Source organism: Pygoscelis adeliae, unplaced genomic scaffold (genome assembly GCF_000699105.1).
Source record: "Pygoscelis adeliae isolate BGI_AS28 unplaced genomic scaffold, ASM69910v1 Scaffold38, whole genome shotgun sequence".
Taxonomy (NCBI): Eukaryota; Metazoa; Chordata; class Aves; order Sphenisciformes; family Spheniscidae; genus Pygoscelis; species Pygoscelis adeliae.
The window spans coordinates 3,445,327-3,455,300 of record NW_008825614.1 but is presented as its reverse complement, the minus strand read 5'-3'; the positions used below and the strand labels follow the sequence as shown (position 1 = coordinate 3,455,300).

General features: G+C 39.5%; 1 protein-coding gene across 1 annotated transcript; it reads left to right on the top strand.

The window, feature by feature from the left end:
* Window positions 1-1,497: 1,497 nt before the first annotated feature.
* Window positions 1,498-9,316, top strand: LOC103924480 (sulfotransferase 6B1-like). Its single transcript, XM_009333009.1, has 6 exons — window positions 1,498-1,642; window positions 2,443-2,627; window positions 3,380-3,506; window positions 5,962-6,056; window positions 7,099-7,285; window positions 9,198-9,316. The coding sequence occupies exons 1-6, from the start codon at window positions 1,498-1,500 to the stop codon at window positions 9,314-9,316; spliced, it is 858 nt and encodes a 285-aa protein (XP_009331284.1).
* Window positions 9,317-9,974: the final 658 nt, after the last annotated feature.

Genomic DNA, 9,974 nt, shown 5'->3' with positions numbered 1-9,974 from the left:
CTCCCATGACCAAACCTAAGTTATCATAAAGAATAAAACAAGAACTGGGACCTCGGTAAACTTGGGAAATTCCTGAAGGACCTCAGCTAACCCTTGGCTGCCATGAGGACATGGGCAAACGAGACACGGTGCAATGGGGTTGTCAGCTGTCCTGCGTGAGGCTCTCTGCAAGCTCTGTGTGCAGCTCGGGGACCTGGAGGCCTCTGGTCCCTCATGGCCGAGGTTGGCTCCCCTCTGGCATTTGCATGAGCCCAAGGTTTCCAGTCAGTTCCCTCAAGTGCAAACTGCATTGTCCCTTACCTCAGGATCACCCCGCTCATGTGGGTTGGGCCCACCAGAGAGCTGGCACAGAGTGCAACAGCCTGCGTCCTGGGCACTGTCTCGCTGTGCGTATGGACACAAGGGCTCCTCTTCCCCTTTGTACACTTCCACTGGTTGTGGCCCACAAGCCTTCCCCACAAGGGGTGGCTGTGGTTAGCTGGACTGCTGGTCTCCCCAGCTGCTGGATTTAAAGGCAGTGTGCGAACTGGCAGGGTAGCACTCGCCACCAGACTTGCTTGCTCTCATTCTTCTGTGTGCAGCGGTGCTCCACAGGCTGTAGACCTCTGAAGGACATACATCTCAAAAGGCTTTTTGGCTGGAATTTAGCTGGCTGCCTATAGAATACTACAGAATGCTATAACCTACTACTGAATGTGTGCTTTCGCATGTTCTGTGGAAAGATTTAAAAATCTTCAACCACTTGTAGTCATGAAACATGCAGGATTCCATCCAACGCTGAATATCTATTTTAAATTTTTGATTTTTGTTGTCTGTACTCCTCTTATGGAGACATGAGACAGCTTAAAAAATGATTGTGTCTCTAAATTCCTCTGTTTTTAAGATGCCTCAGGCTGAAATCCTAAAATGTTCAAAAAACTAGTTCCTTAACATCACAAAATTCAAACATTTGGAATCGATTTGCACTTTTGAAAATTTAGGTTGTTGTATATTTGGTAAAACAAAACAAAAAATACTTCATTTACATAAAATAAGGCATTGTTTTTGTATTCATAAAAAGTATTTTAAGCTGTAGCTTTTTGCTTGGAAGCTAAAACAGCTTTCAACAAAGTATAACTTATAGAATAATCATATTAAGACTATTTTAATGCAACATATAATGTTCATTCTTGTAATTTTCCGTAATTAATACATTTTTACTATCACCTCATTACTTTATCTGGAGAGCTAATAAATGACAAATGACATGCTTTTGTCATTACTCTGCATTTCAGTTATTTACCAAGTTACCGCTAATATTTCACTTGCCTTTATCAACTACATGGAAAAATCAATATCTGATAGGACTCCGTGGTGTGTAGTAAAGTATATAAGCATGAGGTTTGTATTGCTTAGTCACAGTTTGCCACTTCAAGCCATCTGACTTAGAAGTGACTCTTAAATCCTCTTGTCATTTCACTGTTACCTGATTTGCAGGAATCCAAGACTTAAGCAAACATGTCCAACCCCAGGGAGGCAGATCTCATCCACATGTTTAAGGGGATTCCCTTTACCACCAGGTCTTCTCCAGAACTTTTAAAATCGTTGGATGCTATTCATGCTAGAGAAGATGATGTCCTTCTGGTTTCCTATCCCAAATCTGGTAAGTTCTACTTTTAGATGTGAATTGCAAGAAGTCTCTGTTGTTTGTTTCATGTTCTCTGCTTAAACTACTTGGGAAGTGTCCGTGTATAAGAAACAGGGAAGGATGTTTTAATATGTGAATATATTGTTCGGTCAGTAAGTGTTCAAATTACAAAAAAATATGGGTCATATATCTAAATTTTGATTCTTTAATTGAAAATAATCTCAAGTCTTTTCATATTGGAAAACAAATAAATATTTATTTCTTGTAAGCAGAATCTGTACTTGGAGGATTTTCCTGAGGACTTTCTACATTCAATTATGAGCAAGTCAAGAGTTGTATTAAGTTATTTGTATGGCTCTTGGCTGTATATTTATTCATTTCTTATTCCTTCTCCCCCCGCCTCACTCGCACACAGAAGCACACACTAAAGAAGCAGCTCAATCAGTACTAGGCAAATATACAGACTCAAGTTCCTATAAGGAAAAAAAACCACAGGTTACTCTCAAATGAATGATAAAAATGATATAACCACCCCTCAGCTGACAAGCGGTTTGTCTCATGAGATTGTTTTGGTACCGATATTAACACTTCTCGCAGAGTTACTTTGTACTTCAGCTACAGCCCTATTTTTTCCAGTATTTATACATTTGGAGCCAACGGGATTATTCAGTTATGTGAAGTTTCTTGAGTCTGGGGCATTAGAAGTATCACTTGTACACTAGCAAACTGTTTCCATATGCAAAATGCATGTTCCACATATTTTCTCAGTAACAAATCTTCCTTTCTTTTTTTTCCTTAAAATTACTTTTCTGCAGGCACTCACTGGCTTGCAGGAGTTATAACAAAGCTTTACAACACTCAAGTTACACTAACATCTCCCATTGAATTTGGAGACATATCCAAACTGGAGGAACTGAATAAAGTCTCATCAAAGAGAATCATCCCAACGCACTTGGACTACAACATGTTACCTCCAAATTTTAAGAATAAAAAATGCAAGGTAAGGCAAAAAGATAAAAAAGCAGTAAGATATGTTAAGTGCCTATTAGGAATCTATTTTGTCTGGTTGATCCTTAATAATTTTTAAATGATTTACAGTTTCCAGGAGGGGTTTGCTGTGAATTTTGGAGACATAGCTGACCAGCAGTCGAGGGCAGTGTGAGCAGAGACTTGGGCTAGGAACTGGGTTCTGCTCCTGCAGGGCAACAGAGGAGAACTGAAATGTGGGAGGCAGATTCGTATCACAGTTTTGGGTTCTTCCCATGCTAACGTGGGAGGTCTTTAAAAAATCAGCTCTGGGCCTCAGATTTTAGGTTAGAAGTCCAGTATTTCAGGATTACTCAGATCCAGGCTTTTCGGACAAAGCTAATTTGAATGAAAGGCCAAAATTTATGTTTTGCAGCTGTCCTGTGAATGTTAATTAGTAAATGGTTTCATATCTTATATTTATGAGATAGTATACTGACTCATGAGTTAAAATGAACGCAGCCTCTTTCATAAAACATAAACATTACCCAGCTGCAGGAACCACACCTCTGTCCACGTGGAATTGTTTACTAACCACTACTGACTTCTGCCTAAGCAGGGACAAACACATTTCTATCTTAATAGCATGGTCACCGATGGAAGAATCCTAAAGGAAAGGGTTTTGACACTGCAAACTGCCTGTGAAAATGCTACATTTATGCACAGAGCTCCTCTACAATAAAGGAAGAATATCATAATTAATAACCATATCATCTTCATTTACAGATGATCTACATCAGCAGAAATCCAAAAGATACCGCAGTTTCCATGTATCATTACTACAGAGAGAATCCAAACCTTCCCACTATTGACACCTGGACTGCTTTCTTTGACTTGTTCTTAAAAGGAGATGGTAAGGATAAATGTTATGTTTTCTCCTTGCAGTTTACATTAGCTTATTATGCACAGAAAGAGTTAAGAAATGTGAACTGTGTGAAAACTCCTTATTGCACTCCTTATTCATATGGCTTTAGCTGGGGGTTTTTTTCAGGATAAATTCTAATGCCAAACTAAACAAGAGTAAATAATAGGATGCTATCTTCAGCCCTGCAAGGAGACATTTTGATAAGCGGCTGCATTATTTCAGCACAACTGCTCTTTGTAGGTTTTTGCTGTTCTTTGACATAGCTGTTAAAAAATATATTCTCACAGACAAGTTACTGATTTCATTTCTTCCCACAAACACTCTGAAACCCCTGACAATTTGTTGATTCTGATGCAGATTTGCCTGTGTTAAAACATTTCCATCCTTGTCTTGCAAACCACAATAACAGACTGCTTCCCACCAAGAATTCATGTTTAAACTTTGATAGAGGAGGCAGGCGTATACAGCTCCTCCCAAGCAGACGTAAGGGCAGCTGGGCTCACCGCAGCCAGCTCCTGTCCTCGGTGAGCAGGCCGGTGGGGCAGGCGCTCTGTTTGAAGGTGCTCAGCCAGTTCTACGCGGCTCACTGCCACGCTGAAGTGCAGGCAATGGGGCACATGGGGAGACCATCCCCAGGCTGCACTGAGAGCTATGATTGCAGGCGTAGTGTCTTCTTCCCATCTTAAAGGCAGCCTTGGCTGGCCCTTCAAAGGCAGTCTAGATGCTTTCATAAAGCCCTCCTGCACATGCTCTGCCTGATATGTTGTCTTAGTAGCGGGGTCCAAAGACCAAGGACAAGAGTGAGAGATTTTTATGAGTGGCAGTGGTGGCATGGAAGCTGACAACAGGACCATGTTCCACTTATTCACTCCCATTTTTAGTGTTTTATTACTCCTTTGAGGACATGTGTTCCTGCTATGCAACCGTAAGTGACAATAACAGCAACAATGATAGATCAGCTTGAAAACTTTGAAAGACAAGTGCCATTGCAGTCATCATGGGCTTACATCAAAGATCCAGAAGTCAATTTGTCTACTGGCTTGTGTGCCTCGTTCAGAGCAGCCCTAAGGCATGTGCTTCAGTGATTTGCAGGATCTTGGCTTTGTTTAGTATCAACTCTGAACACACAATAGTGAAAAAAAGAAAAGAGGATTATATTAAATTTTAAAAGCATCTACCATTTATCTGTAAATTTATAGCCACCTTCTATTTTCTGTGTGCTTACGCATGGCATAAAAAGATAACTATGTTGGTTGCAATAGAAATTTAGGTAAGAGGTGATACTGAGAGAGAGCGTGTCATTTTTGCTCCTAATAGAAACATATGGAGGCAGTGCTGCTTGATTCAGATCCTGTACTACTCTTGCAGAGTTAATCTCAGTTCAGAACAAGGGTGAGGACACACAGAGACAACTGTTACACTGTCCCTGGACTCTCCGAGACTGTATGCTGTACCCCTGAAGCCAACAGGGCTATTCTATGCTATCGTTGGCCACATCTCCAGTGTGGTCGACCAGGAGAGCAGGGTTTAATTGCACACTGTGGAGCACACATGCCTTGCAGTTAGACAGTGCTTTATGAGTAGGAGGCAGCTATAGACTGGAGCGTTCAGCAAAATACTTAATTACATCTCAAGGTTTGCAACCAAAATGATGCCCATTACAGCATTATACTTTTCTGGTAGCAGTTATAAAGCAAATTCACAGTTCTAGAGAATGCCAGCTGTGATTGCTCTTTCTAAGCCTCTTCTCATCGCCCTACAGGAGTCTTTCAAGTCATCTTTCAATGCAGTCCATCTTTTCTTTCAACCAGAAGGGTCAGAGTTTTGTTTTTTAAAAGAAAGCTGAAATTTAGCTCTCCTCCCATGGTTCAGCAAAAGGAGCATTCAGACAAAACAAGTACTATGAGTCAACTATAAAACCATAAATTATCTATGTCATTGGCTGAATGATGTATGTGCATAATAACTTGTTTACATAATTCTTCTCTGACTTTTAAAAATAATACAGATTTCTCCTCTGCTGGGACAAAAGAGAGCTAACAATAGTGTGCTCCATTTAACAGACTCCTTATTTCATTTCCTAGTGAAGTGATTGTATTTCTAGCTGTGACCACAGACATGCAGGCATTTGCTGAGATGCTCAGATCTTGTTAAGACAGCACATTTTCCTTCATTACTGGCCTTTCCTTAGATTTGGAGCCTCTTTCCACTACAGAATTAAATCTCAGAATAGTATCTGCATCTCTGATACAAAACCAAATTCCAATAAGCTCTTTGGATTGTAAGTTTGAGTCACTTCACAAAAAGAATTGAATCTGTTTTAGAGGAATAGAGGGTGCACACTAAGAAGGAAGGGATCATTCCCCTAAATGTGCAAGGTGCAGTGAGAGTTATTTATGAATAAAGTTTATATGAATCTCTTTTACCTGGGTTTTCTTTTCAGTTGTCTGTGGATCCTGGTTTGATCATTTCCTAAGTTGGGAAGAACATAAAAACGACAAAAACATCCTGTTTTTGTTCTATGAAGACATGAAGAAGGTAAATATGCTCTCTGCTTTTATTTCAGAATGCATTACTTGTAAATTAACATCATTAAAGTATCAAAGAGCAAATTATAATGAAAAAGGTGAAAGAAGACAAATGTGAATGTCTTTGGGCACATTTTATATTTGCACAGAACTTCATATTAGTAACTAATTCTGACTGCACAAGTTATATAAATATCAAATCCTGTGAGAGTTGCATTTCACAGATGTAGGAATGGGACACATATTACAGGATTTTTTCCCCAGGCTACAGGAAGAATTTTAAGTTCCTCATTCTTGGTCCTATAGAAAGACCAACCTAGGACACCTGTTGAGGGCCACACATTAACCTGCTATGCTTGACATTTCAGGTGAAATTTTCAAAAAGTGATGTAAGACAACAGAACTACTCATGGTCAGTGGGACTTGTGCTCCCAATAAACAAGAAAATTAGAGGCTGGAGGGTATAGGAAAAAAGTTTTGATGAACGGAAATTATTATGCAGAAACTGCTTTGCTATTCTTAAAAAAAAGTCAAATACCAACATACCTTAGCTTTCAGAGAATGATTTTTTTGGGTGAATAAAACACACTTTCTAGTGTTTTCACTAAAATAGTTTTGTTCATTTTTTGGAAAAAAAAAATCCACTACGAGGAATATAAACAAGCAGGTTTGGATCCTGAGTCACTTGTTGGATCTCTGGATATAGCACCTCCAATGAAATAAGCTACTTACACAGAAGCTGGGCTTTGAGTATTTCTCTATTCCCAGTGAAATAATTCTGAGAGACAGGAGAACACTTTGCCTGAACTGGGAGTAAAATTGCAATGTAACTGTATTTGATATCACATACTCAGCATTTACTCAATTCTGTGAGTGTGGGTAAGAGGGGAATCAGGCTTACCGTACCTGTCATCTACACAAGTCAAGCTTTGCTTGAAAGCAAATAAATGTGTGATAAACTTGGTATGTAATAAAAACGATCATTTTCATACCAACTAAAAGTCTGATAATCAGCTCAGAAATATAAAAGCTTTATTTTTCTTGTACCTCAGGATCTCCCTAAGATTGTAAAGGAAATTAGTCTGTTCCTGGCTTTAAACGTCAGTGATAATGATATCCAAGACATCTGCAAGAAGTCCTCGTTCTCAGAGATGAAAAGCGACACAGAAAAGGAAAACAGCGATCCCAATCACACCGTTTGTGCACTGACATCCAACAGGAAGCTGATTTTCCGAAAAGGTAAGTTCCCCAGGCTGGGCTTGACGCAGCAAAAGGAGTGGGAAGCCAGCCAGAGGCTGCAGTCCAGGTCTTTCCTGGACTGTAGTGACGCTTTGGGCCAGCCCCGGGAAGCAGTGACACGATTCTTTAATTTGAAGCCATCTTAAAAATCACTTTCTTTCTAAGTTCTCTGGTGGCAAACGCAGGCTTATCCTAGAGAAGCACGGAGGAGTCTGAACAACACTCTGACTACTATTGCTCCGTCTGAGCTTTTCAGCTAAAAGGAAAGCTTCACGAAGCATTACTCTTTATCTGTCTTTTTTTATCTAAAAGTTGACCACCTCAGTCTTTTACAACATGTCCCCTCTGATATCACCTGCGAAGGTCACTTAGTTTACTAGAATGAGAGACAGCGAGACACATTCCTCGCCAAGGAGACTGCTCGTAGCCTTTATCATCCGTACCACCTCTTATCTTATTGAAATGTTCCTGAAAAAGGAATATGCTGACAATGACAACAATGAAAGAACGGATGACTCAGTCACCTGATGGCCTCATAGGTAGCCTTCAGACCTTGGCCAAGCTGGAATGCATGGTAAAATCTTCAACAGTGCTTAGCTCAGATGTGACTTTAAAATACCTGCAGGAGCTGTTTTCTTTCTACTGACGTTTCAGAAGCTTGCTCAGATTTGGATAATAAGTCAATCAAAACCATCATGTTTAGATGGATTTTGATTATTTTTACTTAGTTAATTTTTGAACAATAATTGACAGTTTAAGAGTTGTTTCAATTAAGAAAAACTTGTTTTCATTTATAAATAGGGAAACGGTACATTTTGCTAATTCAAAATGTTTTTACCAATGAGCTGAAGCAAGTGCCAAAACACAATGTCAGTAAAAAGCAAACAAACAAACAAAAAGCTCAGATACATCTTTCTAAGTCAGTGAACTTTAACAAAGCTATGTTGAAAAATTTGAAAAACCCCAAGTTTCACTTCCAAGTAGCTCCTACGCAAACCCCAGGGTTTTAGCCAGTTTTAGCCAGTTTACAGAAGATTTATATATATATACATATATATATATATATATATAATTCTTCAGGCTCTCTTTTCTTGTCCTTGCTGTCCAGAATGCTGTTTTAGTCAGCAGTTTTGGGATGCAGGGTCTTTAGAGGATGGACATGAGGGAAAACTGTAAGCATTGTCTCATTAAAATATGTCAGTTTAAAAAACAATTTCCTGTTTGCTCAAACTGGGTAACAGTTGAAACACTTTACTGAACACGAGTGTGCATGGTCACCCAGAAGCAGTTGACTGCCCACTTAAGCAGTGGAACATCTCATCTGTAGAAAGCCCTAGAGATTAGGAGCGGGTGTGAGGGTGGGATTCATCTATCAGGTCACTCTGGGCTCCTTTTTCAGGAGTCTTCTTTAGTCAATGGAGACATATGGCTGCTTTTGGGGCACCATTCAATCGATGAGTTTTAGACGTTGACTAGGATGAGCTGGGTTTCAGCCACGAAGTAACCATTTCCCTCTACTGACTGTGAAAGAGCCCAGACGGAGACCTTTAACTGCATACATCTAAGGTCCAGCAAGATGCCTCTCTGCTGAGATGACCAAGAGCTCTAATTCCGTCTAGGAAACCTGCTGCTCTTCGTGTACCACTTAGCGGTGCTGGCACTATATGAGTCTGCGGCTGAGGGTTTAACACCCTTTATGGACGATGATCCAGCGGCTTCCATCAGAGTGTCACCAGACCAATAAAACAATTACTCGTTACTCATGATCATGACCTACCGCAGAGACTATGGTTAATAATATATTAATAATTTGTGCCAACTGCAACATTAACAAAACTGGGCTGCCTTTAAATGATTTTCTGCACTATATATTGCTAGTCTCACTGTTCTTTTTCTTCTCCTGCTCTCCTAGGTGCTGTTGGTGATTGGAAGAACCATTTCACTCCAAAACAGAACCGAAGGTTTGAGGAGATATTTAATGAGAAAATGAAACTCAGCAAAATGGCAAAAAGTCTCATCTATGAATTTTGACTCCATGTGAAGAACAATAGCCAGTTATCAACAAACACAGATAGAGCAATTGGTGGGAAATTCTGAATGGGGGCTCCCATTCAGTTTATAACCCTCCCAGTAGAAAGGATTGTAAATATGAGATTTTGAGGACAGGAAAATTCTGACGCAACGCCAGAGCTGAACTCAAGTTTTCAGCGGGCAGATGTATATAGTTTTACAGTCAGGTATCAGACCCATTTTTCTGCAATCAAATCTAGTTTATCATTTATTTATTTATTGCTCTAGAGGGATACGAATGGACTCCTTAGATCTGATTTAGGAATTTTACCTAAGATGTTAAGAAAAAAACAAACCTGTAAGAATCTGAATATATAAAAACTCTAAAAACACATCATAAGAAAATGACCGAAGATTTGACCCCAGACTCACTCCCTCCCTGATCAACCATGACTTGGAAAGTGTCTACCTTACCGGACTTTGTTATTGATACTGAAGTGGAAAAATGCAGCTGTACATTTGAAGATCTAGAGTGAAGTTTGTTTATAAAATGTCTTTTTTTTTTTTTTTTTACAATATGAATTCTTTGATGTAACTTATTTCAGGGTTAGGTACTGTATAGTGTTTGTGTTTTAAATGCAACTGATATAAATCCATGTAAATTTCTGCACCATGTGTT